The sequence below is a fragment of the Cariama cristata genome, unplaced genomic scaffold (assembly GCF_000690535.1).
Source record: "Cariama cristata isolate BGI_N322 unplaced genomic scaffold, ASM69053v1 scaffold13380, whole genome shotgun sequence".
NCBI classification, from domain to species: Eukaryota; Metazoa; Chordata; class Aves; order Cariamiformes; family Cariamidae; genus Cariama; species Cariama cristata.
Genome location: NW_009593059.1, coordinates 27,425 through 48,862, shown reverse-complemented (window position 1 = coordinate 48,862; position 21,438 = coordinate 27,425). Strand labels below are relative to the sequence as shown.

Genomic DNA, 21,438 nt, shown 5'->3' with positions numbered 1-21,438 from the left:
GTTTGTCTACTTCTTGGGGCTCTGTCTCCCTAGCTTAGAGCAGTGGCAAGAGTAAGTATTTGAATGTTGCTTAAGGTTGGTTATGTTTGTGAAGTCCTCTGGTGTTCTAGAACAGACCCTTAGGAGTGTGAGTTACAAGTTCATTGGTAGATGTGCACCCTATGCATACTTGATGACTGTATTCTGTTGTCGGTCACCATAACTGGATAATAAATATGGCTGAAAGCAGAAAAACAAGAGTTTTCTCTTGTCAGGGCGTGGTTTCTTTCATACCTGTGAACAGCTTGATCCAGGGTTAACCACACAGCATGCCCAACAAGGAAGTGAAGGATTTTTTTTTTTTATTAAAATACATTTCATTAAAAATAAATTTTTGATTTTCTTTTCAATGTAGCTGAAGAAAAGTGGTAGTGCTAACTTTGTTTTAGAGAAGGTGCATGGTTTGAATACTTGCTCAGAAAATGAACTGTGGATTACTCCTGTACCCTGTGTGGATTTGAACAGACATGCTCCACTCTACAGGACGGGTCTTGACACAACAGAATAGTCCAGGGCTGGGGAGACATCTTTAATTCTCTTGAGTGTGGGCCATGGCACATCAGGACTCTTCAGGCTAGAAGCAGTACAGGAAAGAAAGAGCCTGGATCTGTATCTTTTTCCAGACTGACAAGAGTTGTCATCCTTTGCTTGGAGTTATTTCTGGTAGGGGGAAATTTGGGCAATGTGAGAGATGCTAGTGTTTCTCCTGTATGGAAGAAATAAAGATGCATCTCTCCCCTGAAGCAAAAGACCTCATTTTAATGACCACAGTACTTTTATTTTTAAGCAGCAAGTCATCAATGATCTGCTCACCCAGTGCATACACTGTGATTAACCTTGACAGACAAAAGGGAGAGAGATTGATGGCTCAGGTGTCATTGCATCATTTGTGTGGCAAAGCAAGTCTTGGTTCTGTATGCAAGGCATGAGGCCCAGCTGGTTGTGCCTTCTGTTCAAAGCAGTACTTCACTGTGTTTGGGGGTAAAAGCAGAATTTCCCTGGGGCGTGGTATTATTATTGTTGTGTGCCTGTGGGATCTTTGCTGCAATGGAAATGGTTTTTGTAGGAATTCATCTACTCGGGTTGGTACCTGGCGATCTGCACCAAAAAAAGCTCCTTGCCTTTGTCATTGCTGCACTCGCTTGTGTTGCCCCAAGTGCTCAGACAAGACATTGTTAACAAGGGATTGTTTGTTGCTCTTTTGTTGAAGTATAAAGAACAGTGCAGTTTGAAGAGTGAAATGTTGAGATTTAGGATTTGGGTGCTCTGTTCCTGATTCAGCCTGTGCAAGTGTCTCTTAGTACTTGATCAGACTCTTCTCGTTAGCCAAGGAGTGTACTGGATCAGATCTTTCTACCCTCTGCGCATTAAGCCATAAACTCATGCATGGCATAATATGTGACACATTGCCCTGTCCTGATCTTGTAAAGACGGGAGCAGTGAGTCCCTAGAGGTTATGTATGTGTGCTCTTCCCAAATGGGCAGGTTTCACAGCCCAGCCTGTGGTCCCATGCTTGCAGGGCTGCGGGCAGCAGCCAGGGCTCAGCGTGCCTAGGCTGACGTGGGAACTTCACCTCTCTGTTCCTGTGACTGCGATTTTGCTCGTGTGACCTGTGAGTTGTTCCAGTGTAACGTACTTTGAAATACGATGACAGGCCCTTAGGAAAGAGAAATCTTGTTTATGACACAGCATACAAATAAATGGGAACACACTTGATTAATGTTTCATGGTATAGTAACAGAAACAGCAATGCAAGTACTTTTTGGAGCTATATGGTCTTTTTTTCTTCTCTAATATATGGATGTTCTTTTCCCAGCCAGGACTCCTGCCACTTATGCTAAACTCACAACCTGCCATTAAAATAAAGCACTGTGGATTTTCAGCTGTTGCATGCAAATAATTACGACGGTTAATTAATCCTGACCTCTCTTTAAGGAGCTCCTACTTCACAGCCACGACTCGGAAGTAGGGTTGTCTGTATGCTGGGTCACTAACAACTATATCTGTTGCTCTTTGCAGCTGCCTGGCTGGTCTGCAGTGTCCCAGCCCACACTGGAGCATTAATTACTGCTAAACTTGGCATGCTTCAAAGGATTCATAACTATCGGTCTGGGATGTTTGTTTTTTCTCTTGCCTTGGTGATACTGGTTTGGCCCAGCCTCTAAATACACTCTCTGTTGTGATTTTAATTTTTTTATCCTGAAAGATACATGTTTGTGTCTCTCTTGTTCTCTGTTTATTTTTGTCTCTTTTCACTCAAACATGCTCCCTCCCCCCAGCCTGTTTCGCTGCTTGAGAAAGCCGCGCCTCAGTGGTGTCAAGGGAAGCTACAAGCTCACCTCGTTGCGCAAACTAATCTGCTCCGAAATCAGGTGACTGCTGATCTACCTGGCTCTAACCCTGCATGCGCTATATTGAGCTCTAGATTGTACCATGCAACTAATCTGTAGGCAACGTTCACTCTAGTCCTCTCTGTTAAGTGTGTCCTTGATCCTCCTGAGCCACAGTGGACACATGGAAGTTGCTGACCAATGAATGAATCTGTGCCTGTCCTATTGATTTCTAACCAGGTGTGTTAATACTGGACTATTGTTTTCTTCCCCTAAAATGAAATGAGAATGAAGAAAGGCTATGGAATAATGCTAGGGCAAAAGGCAATGTAGTGTAGTTCCTCCAATTATAGCTTTCTTTTTCTTCTAAGAGAAGCAGCCAATTTTTGTTGTTGCTGTTTAAAAAAAAAAAAGAGGAAACAGTGAAAAATTGGCTTCTGCATTTGTGCTGTTGAGTAAAGACAGAAAAAAACCCAAACCACCATTGCTTCAAAAGCCATTTCTATGATTCTATGGCTGCTGAGTTAGGTTGCAACGTTCTCCTGTGGTAAAATCCAGGTTTCCAAAATGGGCACTGTCCTGGCTCTTGTGGTCTAAAAGAGCTGTTTTCAGATATACAGAGTTTCAGTCTGCATGGGAGAAGAGGTGGGCCCAGACCAGGGAATTTACACCCATATAATGTGTTTGAAGAGCTCCAGGTTGAGGTCATGGTTACGTCACGTGGCAGAACTTGGTCAAATGTTTAGGTTATAGCATCTTGAGGGACATGAGAGCAGCTCAGAGAAACTGCAGGGACTAAGAATTTCAATCCTACTTGCATAGAAGTGTGACCTCCTGATGAAATCTGCCTTGGAACTCCTTAAGGGATAAGAGAGAGCTGACAGAAAACAGTCAGTGAGAAGAAAATGCTTTCAATGAGCAAGGGATAGTAAATCATTACCCAGACTGGGAGAGCGCCAGTTACCTGCTCACAAGTTCCTGGTGAGGTCATCTGTTCTCATTCAAATGCTGCTACCTTTTCACATTCCTTGTCAGTGAATGAATTGCAGTTTGGAAACACTAAATCGCTCTCACCTTATAAAGCACCTGGATTTTTCACAGCCAGTTTATGACTGCAGATCAGGGAAAAGACTAGATTACCAATAATCAATAAAGCCTGGGGAAAGAATAACTGTTAGCAGCCCTACTTAAGATGTATAGCAAAGGGAGGAAATATGTATTGCTTCTTGATTGAAGGGAGAAGGACATTTGGCAGGCTCCCCGGAGGCTTTTCCTGTGCCTTGGCCGGCCATGCTGGGAGCGATCTGCATGGTTGTGGTCCTTGGCTGACAGGATTTCTGGAGGACTAGAAAGCAGGTATGGGAAGTTTCTCAAGCCACAAATAAATCAGCTCTTGGGTATTTTTCCTATTCTCAGACTGGCTGGGGTGACTGGGAATAACGCCAGCACCCGCGATTGCCTAGAGAAATGGTACCTATGAGTGCTCCCTCATCTGTTGCACTCTGATCTTAGACAGGCTACCCCAAGAGTCATTCGATAATTTCACTGTGTTGGGTGACTTTGCCCTAAAGCATGTGACAAGGGGTTATGTGATCTTTCCACCTGCTGTGTTACAGGAGTGTTAACCTCCTGCTACGTGGCATTAATATTTTCAGTCAGGTATTTTCAAATCAAGTTAAGTCCTCCTTTAAGTTTTTCCTCTTTCATTCTTAAACTAAACATACTGTTGCCAACCATAATTTTTTGTTTCTAATTGTGCAAGTATTTTTTTTTTTTATTATTTTGATTGAGGGCTAACAAAAAAAATAAATCTCAAGATTAGTTTGTGTTCCAAACCTGTAGGTTTTCCACTCTTCACAAACATGAGCAGGCAGTAAAAGGCTTCAGTTTTTATATTCACATGACTTCAAGACTGAAGGTGTTAATGACAACTGTAAATCTCATTAAGCTCTTGATAAAAGCAGGAGGGCTGATGACACTTCATTTATTGAGGAGCTTCAGAATGTTAAGCCTAAAAAAAAAAAAAAGTCCTTCTTCTTACCAGCAGCTGTGTTGCTGTCTCTTCTTGCCTGATAATTTTACAACCTCCAAGCAAAAATGGGGTGAGCGAGACCTATTATTTCTAAAGCCGAGTCCCTCCCTCAGTGTGCAAACTGCTGGCCTTTTAGGCCTTTAGCAGTTACTAATAAAAACAATAAAATGGGGGTTTTCTGTAAAGTCTGCTGGAGGGGGTTGCTATTGCATGCTCTCAGTTACAAATTGCAGTGACTGTGCTTTTTTGAAACAAAAGGGAAAATGGCTTAGAACAGCAAATTCTTGCCTTTTTTGCTAAGCTCCCCTGAAATGCTGAACACAGACTAAAAAGCGACATCTTTAGTGCTGCAGCTATAACAGAAGGGTATCTCTGTCTGTAGGAGAAAGCCAGCAAGTTGAGTCCTGGGCCATGCTGCCCTTCCGAGGAGCAGAAACTGGCTGGGACTGATGGGGACTTGGGCCTGGAGTGAGGCACCCAGCTCTCCTTACCCCTGCCTCATGGATACCTAAACTTTTTACTGAGCAGTGCGTAATTACAACAGTTCACAGCATAGTATTTGAAGAGAAATAGTCACCCGATTGCCTGAAAACACCAGACTGGACATTGCCAGACACTCTTGAGTGCTGGGATGCATGATGTTAGGAAACATAATGTGGAATAAGTGCCTCTCTGTCAGAACTGAACTGGTTGTGCTTGGCACTCTGAGCCTTGGCCAGCAAAAGGGCAGGAAAGCATTTGGGTTGTCCAGCTCCTGCTCAAACTTTCCCCCTTTCAGACAGGGAGAGGAGAGGAAGAATTTTTGGAGATCACATTTCATGGACCTGGGTGTTCGTGATGTCCTTCTGCCTCAATTCCCCATCAGATTGACAAGGACGACAGCTGAAATAAAGTGCACAGATACAGTAGCGATGGGCTCTGCCCTGAAACCTATGCCTCTCCTCCTTTCCCCACCATACTGCATGAGCTGGCTTTTCCTCTAGCAGGTCTCATGATCGAGTTGACATCTGTCTTCGGCTCCGGCTGGAAGCAGTCAGGGCTATCTAGTGTCAGGACCCTTGCTTCTAAGCAGAATAAATTCCGCTGGTGAGAAGATCCCTGGGCTGGCAAAGGAGCGAAGAATTCATTCAATGCTATACCTGGAAATAAGAGCACTAGCTGAGCCACAGGCACTAGATGGATCCCTGATTCCTACAGCTACTCTAGAGTGAACGTTGCCTGTTGCTGATTTTGCCTTTGCCTCGAGATGTCACAATATTCACATGTTGCTTTCTAGGTTTTTTGACCTTCTGAACAGGTAAACGAGAGAGGGAAAGGCTATTATTAATATTCACCATATCTGAAAAACTAACATCATTCAATAGTGCCTCATCTCCCAGCTATCCCATCTCTTGGGTTGATTCTGGTTCCAGTCTAGTTTGGAAATTAGCATAAGATAAAGCCAAAGGATGGACTGGAATTTTTTTCCTCCCTTTAAAATGGTTACATTAGAAACATTCATTCATAGAGAGATTTTTAAGGCAGAATGAGTCTTTGTGATCATCATCTCTGATCCAGCATAAACTGTGTCTCTGTTTAAATGGGCTTTTTGTTTGTTTTGTGCAAACTCTCTCGAAATGTTGGGTTTTTCAGTGAGTGTAGCAGCGAAATATAGGGGTTTCTGGGTGGAAGCATCATGGCCCCTTCTCCCCCTGCCTGTTCCTCACAAGGTCTGCTTAGCTTTTGAATGCCTCCCAGTTGTGTCTTTTTCTGGGGAAAACTTTCTCTTCTGATCTTGAATACAAAGTCTTAGCCTTGCCTTTGGCAGCAAAGAGTGACCTTCTGAAAGGTGGCGTTAGCTGGAAAGTAGGAGCTTCTGTGGCTTGCTCATAAGTCAGGAGAGAAATGGAGGGTGTAAAGATCCTACACAACACTCTGAGAAACAGGATCCTGAACTGCAAAATATTTTTAAGTCCTTTTCCCCCATCAATCCTGTCTTTGCATATACCTGTCACTAAGGAGTAGTAAGCTGAGTTTCTTTAATTTCTTTAATAAAGCTGGCACAAAGAAGGTAAAACATCATTTTGTAGAAGGGGTAGGAGTCTGGCTTCAGGCTTCTAGAGAGATCCAGTTCCACAGTGGCTTGCCTGCTCTTTGCAGAGCCCTGTGGTGGTGTTGCCACACACACAAGTAGGCACTCGTGCTGACCTTCCTGTTGAGATGTGTCGTTAGGTTGCTTATGCAGGGATTTGCATCCCACTGCACAGGGTTATGGGAGAACACTGTGCTGTTGCAAATTGCAGAATAGAAACGTTTTAATTAACAAGCTTTGAGTTTTAAGTCAGGGCACTGAAAAGAGCAAGAGGTCACCTAGGACAAGTATAGGAAGGGGAATGTTCTTGTTGCTGGTGTCTGCTGTCAGCAACAGAAACCAGGATCATCCTTTTTGTCACTGAAAGCTGACAGAATTCATGTATCAGTGTTAGGGTCTGTCAGTGTCTAGGTCAAATGAACAGATCAAATTTAAACTCTCAAGTGTGAGAAAGAGGTCCTGTATGAGGCATATTTCCTTTGGTGTTGGTGGCCAGCAGCCAGCCAGGGGTTGCTCTTGTGTGAGACCACTGAAACCAAGACCTGCTGCTCAAGCGCTCCAGCCTGTCCTCCTGCTGGCACAACTCATGCTTTGCATACCCTTCCTTGCTTCTCCCGTCAGCTGTGTGATAGCTGTATCGGCCAAGGATGCAGGCCTCCTCCCTTCCTCAGAAGAGATGGGGCTTTGGCATGACCTTACCTGAGCAAAGAGAGTCCCCATGAGGGAGGATTCTTCTTCAACACCATTTGGGATGGATTTCAACTCTTTCAGAGACCTGGCAAGGGACAGGAGCCACTGTTATCTTCATCTGTATCCAAGCTGGAGGCTGAACTGCCTGACCAGCTCTGTTAAGTTTTTGAAGCCAGGAAAATTTGTAGAACTTAAAACACATTAGTGGATGTTTGAATTCTGAGTACCCAAACAGGGAAATCCATTGAGAGAAAGCCTGAGAGTAACACATGCAAGCTGAAGAGGCATCGGATCACTTGTGATGCACCTCTGGTTCCTGGGAGACTCATTTGGGATGAAGATTACCACATGCCAGAATTTTGCCTGGCCTCCCAAATAAGTCAAAAGAGTCACAGTTGTCCCAACTCTGCAGGGTACTTGTCTGTGCTGGAGCTGATAATCTCCCTTCTCTGTTATTAAGGCGGAAGAGGAGTTAGTAAAGGCTCAGAAAGTGTTTGAAGAGATGAACGTTGATCTGCAGGAGGAGCTGCCTTCACTATGGAATAGGTGAGTGCTGGAAGTTTTCCTAAGGGCTGGTTGGAAGGAAGCAAATATCGAAGCTCTTGTATCACTGTTCTGCTTAGCTTGGGCTGGGTTTCTGCTCTTGTTTTCTGGATCATCTCGAGAGTCTGTCCTAGGATTCCCTTTGGCCAGGTGCACCCTGGGCTTTCTGTGCTTTGCTTCATGATCTTCATGAAAAACTCAGTTTTACTACAAAGAGAAACTGTTTCTATGCTTTTTCTGATTAATTCCTTTGCCCCACCAACTCTGCCCAACTTTCCTGGGTAATGGCCCAGCTTTTGTTGTGGACAGCAGACAGAGCAGGCTGGGTCACTAAGATTTTGGGTGTGGAGCTGGCTGACTGGAAGGAACATCTGCAGCTGAGTGGGTATGTCAGCTAGCTGATTGAGGGAAGATGAGATGTTGAAGGGGTTTATTCAGTCACCAGGGTTGGAGAGAGCCAAGAGGTGATGCCTTGATCTCTGTGTCTCACCATGCAAGCTTATGAGCATCTGGTGAAGCAGCAGGCTTAACACAGAGGGAGGATGAGAGGACAGGTTGCTCTGCTTTGGATGCCACTTTCAGGTTTGGGCAATTGGGTGAACAAAGATGAGGGAAGGATCCTGATGTGGCTGCCTTCTCTTGCCCCTAAATGTGCTCCTGGCTATGTGACGTGGGACCCAGTGAGGAACTAGTAGTTACAACTGTTCTGTTGTGTTCTATTTAACAAAACATAGCCTGGGCAGAAGAAAATGGGCTGAGAGAATAGAAAGACTTGAGAGACCATGGATTTGCCGTACCAGTGATTATGGTGATGGAAAGTGAGGAGAAAGAAACAGACTTAATATTTAGCTTGGAGGATGAACTGGAGGGCAGCAGAAGCTGTTGTATCGGAAGGGCACAGTGGAAAGTAGGCAAAATCCTCCTAGGAGTGTCCCGGTTTCTTATTTTTAAATGCAGTGATCACATATGGGTTGGCAATGCTGGTCTGTGGGGGATGGCGAGAGTGGGCAGTAGCAGGGCAGGAAAGCAAAGTGCTGATGTCGTGCCTTCACTCCCCTTTCCTCCCAGCCTGGATCAGGACTCTTTGCTCAAAGCAGCGTGCAGGTCTGGCTGAGGAAGGAGCTGGGAGGGATACAGGCATCTAGGTGGTTCCATGTGCAGAACAGTGATGCCTCTGGCCTTAGAGAGCATCTCCCTCCTGCTGTTGCTCCTCTAGCTGGGTGCTGGTACAGCAGTCTCTATTGGCAGCTGGCAGGCTGGCTTAGAGGAAGGAGGGTGGCAGGCAGCTGCTGGGATTTTAAGGTGCTACAGGTTGTTCACAGGCTCCTGCTATCCAGCTGATCCTTCTGCTTTCCTGTTGCTCTCTGTGCCTATCCTATGCTTTCTTACTCTTCTGCCCTTGAAGCAAACAGTTCATGCTTTTTTGCTTCCCCTGGTGCTGAGGGACTTGAGTGAATTAGTATCTGTCCTCCTACCAATTCCCCCAGCTCTCCCCCCACGTCATCTGCGTCACAGCCTCTGTTCTTTTCCTTTCCATTGCCCTACCACTGGCTCTCTTTTCTTTTCTCGTGTGTGCCCCCCTCCCTTTAGCCAGCACAAATTCAGATCCTATCCCACCTGACCTCCGTCTTACCTTGGACATGTTTGCCCCATACCTGGCCTTTGCTCCATCACTCCCTTCAGGTGTCTCTGCCACCCTTCTCTTCCAGCATGTGCCAGACCTGACAGAGTTGAGTTTGACTGGGAATGGTGGGTGAGAGGTAGCAGAATGGGCAGAAATGAAAGTTTTTGGGACAGCATTGTGTCCGTTAAGTTCTTCTGTCTCATTTTTCATTTGGCAGTCGTGTTGGTTTCTACGTCAACACATTCCAGAGTATAGCAGGCCTAGAAGAGAACTTCCATAAAGAAATGAGCAAGGTAAGGCAACTAACAGGTTATCCTACTAATATACCCTCTCCTCACTATTATTAAAATAACAACACAACAACAACAAAAAAAACCCCAAACACAAAAAAAAACCCAAAACCAAACAAACCTGAAAAAAAGGTCTGGAGAACACAGAGCATTTGCCCTACGTCAGAGGAAAATGTTAACCCTTAGTTTCTTCTGAGCCACTTGGGAGAAAGGCTGTCTGTAAAGTAAAGGGATGGAGCACAGGGAAGAGACCAGAGAGCCATGCAGCAGTGGGGGATTTGTGTCACTTGGCAAGGCTTACTTGCAGGTCCACGGAGGGAAGGGAAGCCACTTTCAGGCCTATCTCTTGCTCTCTTTTTTTAGTTTGTCTACGTTATGGATCTGTAACCTATAACCTGGGTACTTTCAGCCTGGTATGTATTTGCTGCCTCCTCTGCTGCCTGGCAGCAAGTTGCTGTGAACCCTCATGTCTCTAGCTGCAGGGATGAAACAGCAGGGAACTGGCCAATCTGCAAGTTGGCTAAAGACTAAGGGCCACCTCACTCGGTCCCTCAAGAAGGCACTTCCCAGCAGTACCTCTCTACTTTGGCTTCTTTCCTGCCCTGTGACCCAAAATAAGGCATTTGAGTGCTTAGCATGGCCCTTGCATGGGCTACCAGTTGGCCACCGGTTGGGAATCACAGCAGTAAGCAGTGTTGTAACCTGGTGGTGGCAGGCTGGATCCTGGCTGTGTGCCACTGCCCGGCAGAGACCTCAAGAAAACACCCTATTGCCGATATAATTTACAAATATGTTCTTGTTCTTTCACTTAAAAGCTAGCGAAGTCTTGAATTCCTTAGGTCTGTACGCTGCTCCTAGGAGTTGCACGGCCTCTGTAAACGTTGCACTAATCTTGGTAAGCGACAGAGCCCAGCTGGAAAACTCTTGTATTCCATCCCCTCCCCAATGTCATCCTGACAACAAGACAGCTGCTAAGCAACAAGCAACATTATAGTACTTCAGTTCCCAGCAGTCAGGGGCCCTCTGACTTGTAATGCATCAATTTTGAGCCCTGCTGACATTTCATGGGGACCTTTCCAGTTAATAGCCTACTCCACTGAGGGATGAGCTAGTTGTTAAGAATAGGGAGGATTGTTATAATTATTAGTTTGTTGCTATTAACTTACATTCAGCAAGACATGGGAAAGATGCTTGTTAGATGGGAAGTCTCGTCTTGTATCATATCTTGGATTTTTCTTTCCTGAGGAGTTTTGTATGAGAGCAGAGCTTTTGCTTTGTTCCATAAGAACCATCTGTTTCTTATTACTGCTATAGCATCCAATTAACTGCTGGTGTTGCTGGCACGATGCCTCCAACATTGATTGCGTTGCATCTCTCCTCCTACCAATGATAAATCTGGCATCTCATCTTGTTTATGACTTGGCTGTTTCAGAATAGGAGTGTCTGGAGAGAGTATTGCAGCTTTCAGTGCCAAGGAGAATTTAACTCCTGATATTACAGTTCTGCAAAGATATCCAGGTCCTGCCCAAACCTAGATGGTCCAGGCAACCTGTGAAGTCAAGGCTTGTTGTTGACTGGAAGTCCAGCTGCCCTTGGCTCCACAGTTGAAATGGCCGTCCCAAGCTTTGATAAGCAGGTCTGAGGAACAGCTTTGGCTACGAATCTAGAGTGAAGTTTCAGTTCTAGCACATAGACCCTTAAGTAAACACTCTGCCCACTTCTACAATGACACCTGGCAGCACACTGTTGGGGGCAGGTGATAGAGAAGCAAATAGGATGTTGTGTAAGGGAGAAAGAGCATTCCCACAAGGTGCCCGCAGCTCCTAAACAGTTTGAATGCTGCAGCATTTCATACCCTATGGAAGAGTGGAAACAGATGTAGGGCTGTCCTCTCTTGGGATAGCTGAGTATGTGCACATGTCCGGGCACAAGCCTGTGTTTGGTCAGCCTGTGCAGGCCAGCCCAGACTCTCTTCTGGTACTTGGACTCTTTTCTCATTCTTTTTCTTTCTTTTGTTTTTGTATTTTGCAGTTGAACCAAAACCTCCATGATGTTCTGCTGGGTCTAGACAAGCAGTACTCAGGCAATGCCTTCCCCATTAAAGCACAGCCCAGGTCAGTAACTGTGGGAGTAGTGTCTTTCCCTCAGCAGGGGAGGGAGGGACAGGGATGTCTCTACCAGGGATATTAAAACCTCCATGTTGTCAGTTGTGGAGTGATCTGACTACCTGCATATAGCCAGCCAGTGCCTTCCTGAGACTCCCTAGAGCACGTCCAAGATTGCACTTGGGGCTAGGTGACATAGTGCAATACCTCTCACCTTTCTAGAAGAGCATCTGGAGGCCTAAACTTTCACTCGGTGCTGATATTTAGGCAACTGACTCTCAGCTCTGCTTTTTTAAAGTTGAATTCCATGCACTGACATGTAATGCTGAGCTGCCCTTCCTTCTGGGTCCTGTTGCCCAGCACCTGTCCTATTCTTTCCCTCAAAAGCTTCCACCATATACCTGCAGATTGTGAGCTTGAGCATCAAGAACCCATTTGTTTCCCCAGCCTCCTTTTTGGCCCTCCAAACTTGGAACCACCTGTTTGCCAAAGCCTTGTGTCCCTTCTGTGTACCGAGCTGAGGTGCATTTCCTGTCTGTGTGTTGGGGATGTAGTTGCAACCTCACTAATATGAGGCCTCCTGATCTCAGAGCACATCCAATCTGTGCATATGCAAGGAGTGAGTGTCCTCCAGGCCTTTAGTTTTCTTTCCTCAGCTGGGTCCAGTCCTGTATGATTAAGTGCAAGTCTGCACATTCTCTAGCACTGAGAGGGGAGGGAGAGGTCAGGCTCTGGATGAGACTGTCTGGCTCCCATCCAAATGCGTGAGTGATGAAACAGTGTCGGGCTCTGGCTTCCAGCTGTTGCTAATCCCACGTGCTGCGTGAGCAGGAGCACAGCCCAAGTCCCCAGCTGGTGTATTGACAGAGGGAGGAGGTGAAGTCAGCATGAAGTAAGGGCAAGCTGTGGTCTGAATGCGTTGATTCGGAAAGGCTAGATCAACTGTTGAGACCTCTGTGCTCCTTTGTCTCTCCTCCCAGTTTAACCTCCTGTTTCAGTTGTGCACAGACAACTTGCATGTCTTGTTCCAGCGGTGTGTGGTGTTTGCCAGCTCTAAAGAAAGAGGGCATTTGAGTTGGGTTTGGCCCCTGAATTTTGGATTGCTAACACCAAATTTCCAAGACGCTAGTAGAAATGCTTCCTGTAAAAATAGTATCTTCTTCCCAAGTTAGCATGTGGTATCTGTTGATCATCACAACCCAACAAGACTGAAGCCTTGTGAGGAGGCTGTGGTGTCTATCCTCTTGCTGCCATGTGCCATGTTGTCTATGATAGCAGCATCCTCCAGGGTCCTTGGAAGAGGATGAAGTACCAGGACAGATGAAGGCTGTAGCCATTGTTTTGTCCAGCTCCTTCCTCCTCCTTCCTTTCTTCCTCAAGGAAGTGATTGCAGACTGTAGTGACAGCCTGGACCAGACATGTTCGTTGTTGTCACAAGAGGTTTCTGGCCTGAAAGAGCCTCAAATGAATAAATTACTTTTCCTCACGATTCCCACCCCTGGCTTCATCTGGGGCTGTAATGGGTGTCTCAGCTGCAGTCCTGTGCTCTTTGGCTGGCTACGAGACCACATGGCCCTAAAAACCGAAAATGAGTGCATGCAGAGAGGTCCCTGTGAGGGCAGCAGTCTGAGCGGTGCTGCTTCATCACTTACTCCCTGCATCTTGGTTGAGATGCCAGACCTACCCCAGATTGGCTCTCTTCCTCCTGAGCACAGTGGAGCAGGGTGTCGTAGGAGGATGTAGCAAAGATTTGCCAGGGTAGTAAATATGTTTTGCAGTGACCAGGAAATGCTGCGAGGCACTTCTGCCTCTCCTGCGTATCTGGCCTGTCATTGTGGCGCAGGGCTGGAGCAAGAGTGTGCCGGAGGAAATAGGCCTGGCTGATCTGATTGCTTATTGTGGTCTGCAGTAGGATCAGATGCTTCCCTAACCCTTCTGTACTGGGAAGGGGATTGGAGATGGACACAATGGCAGGAAATTAATGAGGAGGTATAAGAGGAGAGGCAATTATCTGTGCATGTCATCATGGCATTCATGTGAGACCTACAGAAGTATTACTGTGGCTGATGAATCTGATGCTGGCTGAGTAGCACAGCAGCTGATGTGTTTCTGGGAACCTCGACGTATGTTTGGGATTTGTTTCTGAAGGAGATTGAACATTCAGGGCTCAGATGCCTAGAAAACCTAGGAGATCTGTAGCATTATGCTAGTACAATTGGACAAACTGGAAAAAGACGTAGTAGGAAAGCTGCTGATTAGGTTCCATGTATAGGTCTGTGCACAGATTGCGTAAGTAAAGGAGATTGGGGAGCTTGTTTGTTGCGTACCAGTATTTACAGGGGAGAGTGAGGAGCTGTGATTACCTGTGGAAAAAAGGACATTTACGGTTCTCTGCTGGTCTGTACAGTTTTCTTTTTCTTCTTTTCCATGTGCACCCTGGCCCCGTATTCCACAGAGCAGGGAAAACACTAGTTTGCTCACATACATTTAGATCTTTGACAGGCACAAAAAGCCCTCTCCTACCTTCTCCAAACCAGGCCATAGCTTTCTAGGAACAAAGGGAAGTGTGTGCGTGTATGTGTGAGAGTGAGAGAGAGGAGATTTTGTCATCTTGATTACAATGAGTTTTGTGGCACCAAGTGAATGGGTGCTCGGAAGCTTAACTTTTCCTCCCTGGTTTGACTGTGCCATCCTCAACAGAAAGAAAACTAAACTGTTCGCCAGGCTGAGGAAAAAGATGAGCAGGTACCGGTACGGAGAGCAGCATTTCGATACGCGTTTGATTTAGTTCCTAAAACTGGAGAGGCTGTTGCTGGACTCTAACAGCCTGGCACGTTTTAACCCTGTGATGGGAGAGGGGTCCTTTGCATGATATGATGTGTTCATGGCCTGTTGGGTCCTGCTGAGATCTCTCTGTGTCTGGATAATCCCATTAACTGCTTGTGTGCCTGGTTTGAATCCTTGCTTCTTTTCCTATCTAAGAAGGCAGCGTGAAAGCTCAGGCATTGTCTGTTCAGTTGTTTTTGTGTGACTAAAAGTGCAATGCTGGGTTTTCCATGGGCAATATGGGCAATTTTGGTGATTAATAACTTCTAGTTTTACCTAGTGGGGCTTGTCCTTTTGAACAGGTCTGAAACACTGCATTCTCATTCCCTGCCTGGCCAGGGAGGACCACAAGGGAGGTATTTCACACTTAGAAGTCCTATCCTATCTACCTGTTGCAGTTGGGAGGATGAGGAAGTAGGAGAAGGACGCTTCCAACTTTGCTCCTTACTTGCTCTGTTCTTGAGAATCCTCACTATCTTCCTCCATCCATTTAAAATGTTGTGCAGGGCTGAAGGAAAAGGAAGCTTGTTGTCTCGTATAAAGACTAATGTCAGCATCTTACCTTTCAAGACAGTGATGGCATTGAATAACTGGATTGCTACAATGTCTAGAGTTACCATAGCCAAGGTCAAGGACTCTGACAAGAACATGCTCTGGAGCAAAGTGGAAATTGCTGCATAATGGCTTGGAAACTTCCTCTAATTTTTGTTTTTCTTTGTCCTTGTGTTGGTATTCTGTCCATGGTGTCCTTACAGGAAGAAAATAAAATAATTACAGTTCTCAAGATGATGTCTTGCCAGAAATAAAAGCAAGTGCTGGTGGATTGGGATCCTTACTTTTCGGGTCCTGGCTTGGCACTGACTAGGGCAAATCACACAACCCTTCTTTTTGTCTCTGCTTTGCATCTTCTGTAAAGTGAGAGGTTGGAGGGTGGAGAATGGTAATTTCACAGGGAATCTAATTGGCAAATCTTGATTTTTATATCCTCAAATGAAAAGTAATGAAGGAATGTCTTGTGTTGTTACTATTCTGAGGTTTTCTACTGCAGGAAAAGGAGAATTCACAGGAGTACTGCTCTGGATGTCTGTCTCTGGTCCTTGGTTGGACCAGTGTAGTACCTGCACCAGGCAGGAGGTCTAATATTTCCAATCACTGAGAATTAATGGATGCTACAGCAGAGGGAGAGCTAGTAAATCTGATCTCAATGAACTCTAGCCACAACATCCTCCTGTTCTGCACTGATAAAGTCCAACTGGCCCAGCGGTTAAGGTACCTGACCTGGGCTGTGCTGGGGGTTTCTGCTGTTAGAGCAGCTACTGGGGACCCAAAGAGGTATGCAACCACTGGTGCTTGGAAGGAGGGTCTGGGACTCGGTCACTGTCTGATCTGCAGCAAGAATATACATTTGTGCCACTGTATGTTTGGGTGTGTAGGTGCTCCCCCTCCCCCCCCCCCCTTTTTTTTTTTTACATAATTCTCCAGCCTGCTTTGATCCTAAAAAAAACCAAACAAAAACACCCTCATTTGGCTAAAAGGCCCTGTCTCAGTCTTAGCTGAAATGCAAACCAACCTCTTTTCTTTTTAACTTGAGAACTTGGCAGGAGATGACTGGTCTGTTTTTACCATATTGGAAAGCAGGTTTCATCCTCTTAACGTAGGATTGTTACAAGCACACGGGAGCCCCATCTGCAGATGTTACTCTGCTCTTCCAGAACAGATGAGACAGCCTCATGAGGGGTCTGGGAGCTCAGCAGCACTGAAAGAGGCTGGGGGATTTTGGTTTTCCCTTCAGCTGCAGTAACGGCATTAGACCCTGTTCCCAGCTCTCTATTTGCAGAAGAAAGTTGACACCCCCTTCCTTTTGCTGCCTCATGTTCCTGGATTTGGCATCACTTCTCAATTGCTCATGGGAAGGAAAAAGAGAGCAATGACCTTGTTGTTTTGACTTGCTTTTACTGTGGTACTCACATTTGGTCAGTGGGGACAGCCCCACACTCTTGCTTTTTCCTGTGTTTCTTGGAGCAGGCAGTCAGTTTGGAGACAGGACTTTGCTCTGTGTGGGCAGTGTGTGCTCCCCGGGGACCCGTGAAGGACAGAGGATTTTGGTGACAAGCTCGCTTGATGCTGGTTGCACTGGCTAAATGTGTGCAAAGCAACAAGTGCAGGAATGAAGGTGCCGCTGGAGAGGGGGCAGGCTGGAAGAGGCTCAGCCAAAATTAGCATTGGCATTTTCCTAGGGGGATCAGCCAACGCATCAAACAAGCTCTAAATAGTAGTGACTTAATGAAGGCTTTGGTGCGGGGCCCTCTCAGCCCTTGTAGGACGAGGGGAAGAAACTGGACTGCCTCTCATGTGGGAGCCTTTTACCAATGTATCTCCAAATTAAGTCACTGCCAGGCACCTGAAATAAGGCACTGAAAAGGCCTTTAGAAAATAATCCTGAACTGGTAGAAATGGCCTCTTCAGGTCCCTGGAAGGAAAAGCCTAACCTTTTGTTGGCAGGCTAACTGATAGCCAGTGGTCCCAGTATTCCCAGTGTAGTCTGGGCATTTGAGGCGTCCTGGCAGTCTAGCTGTAGGTCACTGTGTCCCCCATCCTCTCCAAAGTGATTTCTAGGGACGGTAACGTGTATTTTTCTCCCCTATTCTAGTATCAGAGGACATTTTCTGTCATTTCCTGCTGTTCCCTAGTGACTCTCATTTAGAGCAGGACTCCCTTACTTTCACCCTCCAACCATTACTTCTTTTAATCTGTGGCATAACCTTGTCAATTTTGTAGAATCCTTCACACAACCCACTGTTTTGAAGTGATTTCTGGGGACCTCTGAGGAAGGACATTGCAGACATATCCAGTCAAACTGAAGAGCTGCAGGGCTTGGTGTACATTTCTTTAGTCCCTCTCCTTCCCTTTTTCCTCTTCCTTTCCCTCTTTTTTCCCTTGGCGTGTGTGCCCCTGGTTGAGAGCTGCTGGCAGAGAATGTCATTGGGTTTGTTGCATCATATTGGTGTGCTGCTGGCATCAGTGTCATCAGAAACATCTGATCTGCATGCGGACTGGAGAATAAGCGCTTTGTGGGGAAATGTGTGTGTGGGGCGTGGATATGGGGAGAAAGTGGGGGGAATGGGTTATGGATGTGAATGAAGAGGGAATGGGATGGGGAGCTTGAAAACTGGAATGCTGAGCAGGGGGAGATGCTTGCTTGGAAGGGAAGGTTCGTTGAAATGCCTTGCTGTCCTTTCTTCCTCCTGCTGTCCCCCTCCTTGTGGGTGTTTAGGAATGAGGCCATCGTGCATGTTAGCCAATGACCACTGCACCTCGAGCATCCAAGTGTGAGTGGATGTACTTGTCTGGAGCTCTGGGCTCTCATGGGACAGACCAAATAAATAATCAACGTGATATCCTTGCCGAATCGCGTCTGCATTGCTCTAGTCCTGGCTCTATGCCAGGATTTATTGTCTCAAGCTGTAGGAAAGAATCTGTTCCTTTCAACCTTCTCCCAAGGCCTTTAACTTCACAAGAACAGCAGTTTTATAAGTAGAGGCAAATATCGTTCCCTGTAGATGAAGTTGCACAGCCTTTTTGCAATATTCTGTTTTCAGTTGTGTATAGTTTTGCCAAACTGTAACCACTTCTGCTAAAATATCCCCTACCACTATCTGTGCTTGTGCATGACCAGAGATAAATTGATTAGTTGCTTCTTGAGGAGGTGAATTTCAGCCAGGATGATTCAGCTGTTCCTGAGAATTAGGCTGGGAAAACGTTTTTACTTTTATCCCTGTTGAAATTCTCTGGTAACCAACTTCTTATTAATTCTTTCATGATTCTGTACTTTGAAGCACAGACTTGACACTTGGCCGGCGCGTGCCCTTAGGGAAAGGTGTGTGCCTCCTGCCATTCCTTTTAAAATATCTGTCCAAATCTGGCCAAGTTATGAACCAACAAATGCCATTGACATATGCTCCTTGCATATTAATTCCCTGAGGAATCCCATTTGGCTGTGTGTTAGAAACAGTCCTGGAATAAGGACCAGCTGGAAAGGCAAGGGTAAAAGGGGTTCATTATTGAAAACAAAGCTGGGGAGACATTCCATAATAGAGAAATCTGTATTAGTAGCCAGAATCTCACTTTGCTGCCTGGAATGATCTGTGAAACCTCTGGCTACTTTGCCTCTCTTCCAGCTTAGCCAGTTTGTACCACACAGAGGAATATGATTTTCTATGATTATGGCCTTAGTTCAGGTGTTGCAAATCTATTAATCATAACCCATGCAGGTGTCAGTACACCACCACACAGAAAAATTCTTATCTGGAGAATTTAAAACTAAATGAGCTGCACAGAACTCCTTCCTCCATCTGCTTCCCCTATATTAAAAGACTGACTTAGTGTCAGGCACTTACATTAGAATCTAGCAGAATTAAAGATGCCTGGTTGTTTTTTTGTTTTTATTTTTCTTTGTCTGAGGCAAAGTATATCCATGCAGTAGGAATTTAGTGAGTAACCTGCTGCACAGTAATGCTGCTGCAGCGTGTTGGACTGCAAGTGACTCAGCAAAGATGCTTCTCAGAAGCTTGTAGAGGCTTCAGGTGTCTTCATCATGTGTCTGGGCAGCGAAGAAAAGAGTTAATGGAGGCCACTGATCTGTGCTGGTTGGCACAACGCCTCCTAGGCCTGGCTCAGACTTCTCTCTCTTTCTCTTTCCCTCTCTCTCCCTTTCTCTCTCCACTTCCTTCAGTGACAGCACCCCAGCGAAAGCAAATAAAAGCCCCTCGCCTCCACCAGATGGATCTCCCATCACCAGCCCTGAGACCAAGACTGTCAACCATGAGCTGGAACCGTCAGCTTTGGAAGCGCCTGGGGCAAGCATCCCAAAGTCACCATCTCAGGTAGTGTCCCCATGACGTTAAACATGTCTCTGCAGTATGACTGCTGATGGCACAAACTCTGTGAGTCAAAGACATCCATCAGTGCTTTTTTGGACCTCTTCCTGCTACTGAGCACAGAGAATATGACATGATGGTTGTTCTACTTCACTGGTTCTTGAGAGGTTCCTGAGAATTTAGGTTGCTCATTGATCATCCCTATATCAAATAGGGAAGAACTAAGCTGTCTCTGAATGCTTCTACAGGGAGAAGGCCAGTAATACATTTTGCTGTCAGTTTAATATTGATAAGGAGGACATCTGTACCTTGCGTGATGTTTTACTTTAATGCCAAGATAAAATACTATGCTACAAATAAAGGCATTATATTCTTATGCTATGAAGAAATGAGGTGGGTACCAGGAAATAGAGTGTCCGTTATATGGAGTCTGATACCTTCCATGTGGCCTTTGTTAGTCCTGTCCTTACACAGGAGATACCCAGCCGCCTGTTTAAAATAGCAGATGTAGCTCCTGCTACTCAGTATATTGTATGGTATGTTTAACTTTGGGTTTTAAAGAAAATAAAACATTTACTTCCTCTTCCCATCCCTCTATTGCTGAGTGTGGGAAAAGCTTAGTAGGGAAAAGTAGTAACTAGGCCAAATTTATGTCTGGTGCCAATCCTTGTATTTCAGTAAGTGAGATGCCAGGGCATAGTCTTCCAGGAAGAATTAAAACTGAGAGGGATTCTGGCCAGACTGGTAAGAGAAAACATATTGCTTCAGAAAAGAGTCGGGTGCAACCCAGAACTTCCTGGCTGTTGTCATACATAGCAGTGTGATTCCAAATCCAGGCCTGTGGTGCAGGCTCTCTCCTGTTTCTGGATAGACTCTCTCAGTATTTTTCTCTCCACTGCATTTTTGTTTTTTCAGGATTACCTAGAGACAAAAAGAGGATGCTTGTACATTGGCAAAAGGGTCTTTTCCAGCCCTGTGAGATGTGTGGATGCCTGACCATGTCTTTTCAGGACTTCTCCAGGGTCTCTACACTGCTCAGCATTGCACAACCTAGAGTGGCTTTGCCACCACCCTGTCTAGGACCTTAGAATAGGATATGTGTATAGGGGAGAGAGGATAGTGCATCCAGAATTGCTTTCCTGTTTTTTTCAGAGATTGCCATAACTTGATTGAAACTTGGAGCAAGAAATTGTACAGATTTATTGAGCTGTTTACTGCAGTCTTCACTCAACCTGCCTGTGGACTTGTCTTGCTGAGTTTGACGACTTCTTCCCTTTCCTTTAAATAATACAGATAATCCCTGGTTTTGCCAGCCTTCAAGTGCTTTCTCGTTCACTTGCTGCCTTCCTGCCCACAGGAGTGGGGCTGGAGGCACTCCTTGTCGAGCAAGCAGGATATTCCAGTGCAGCCCTGGCTGGAACCTCAGATGGGCCACAGGCAAGACTGAAATAGTATTTGCAGTTGATGCTGCCACCGCCTGGCAGCTCTTTCCCAATCTATATATAATTCATTCTCCTGGGCCTCACTATAGTAAAGAACAGGAGCTCCACTCCATATTTGTGCTAGCTGCTAAGAGATGGAACTGGCTCCAGAGGGGAGGGAAGACAAGGACAGGGGCTTCATACTTGGAGCCAAGCCTGGTGTCTGTATGGCTAAAATCTAGAAACTAAGTGTCTGTCAGCTTGCCAGCCAGCTGGAAACACAAGTGTCTGCTCTCTCAACAGTACTCGGCTTTAATACTGAAGTCTTCACAGGTGTCATTACATTTGACCTATGGGTAAGTGATTTGTTCTAGGGTCCTCCTAGGGATGCTAGGGGCCTCATCCTATGGGGGACGATGGAGCAAAAAGCAACAAGCAAGTAAAATTCTCTGACCTCTTCCTGTCTGAAATGCTAATGCAAATCATAAGCAAAGGCTGTGGAGAGAAAGACAGCAAAACAGGAGAGGACAAATAAATGCTAACTAAATTTTGAACTGTTCCCTATGCCAAAAAAATAGCTCTTTAATAT

The 21,438-nt window shown here is 45.7% G+C and overlaps 1 protein-coding gene across 1 annotated transcript in view; it reads left to right on the top strand.

The window, feature by feature from the left end:
- BIN1 (bridging integrator 1) overlaps positions 1 to 21,438 on the top strand; it is a gene marked incomplete at its 5' end in the record, with an annotated part of 54,399 nt that overhangs the window by 14,787 nt on the left and 18,174 nt on the right. Inside the window, 5 exons of the mRNA XM_009708856.1 lie at positions 2,320 to 2,412; positions 7,624 to 7,709; positions 9,548 to 9,623; positions 11,652 to 11,734; positions 19,284 to 19,434. Coding sequence (XP_009707158.1) covers positions 2,320 to 2,412; positions 7,624 to 7,709; positions 9,548 to 9,623; positions 11,652 to 11,734; positions 19,284 to 19,434 — 489 coding nt within the window. The remainder of the gene's footprint in view (positions 1 to 2,319; positions 2,413 to 7,623; positions 7,710 to 9,547; positions 9,624 to 11,651; positions 11,735 to 19,283; positions 19,435 to 21,438) is intronic.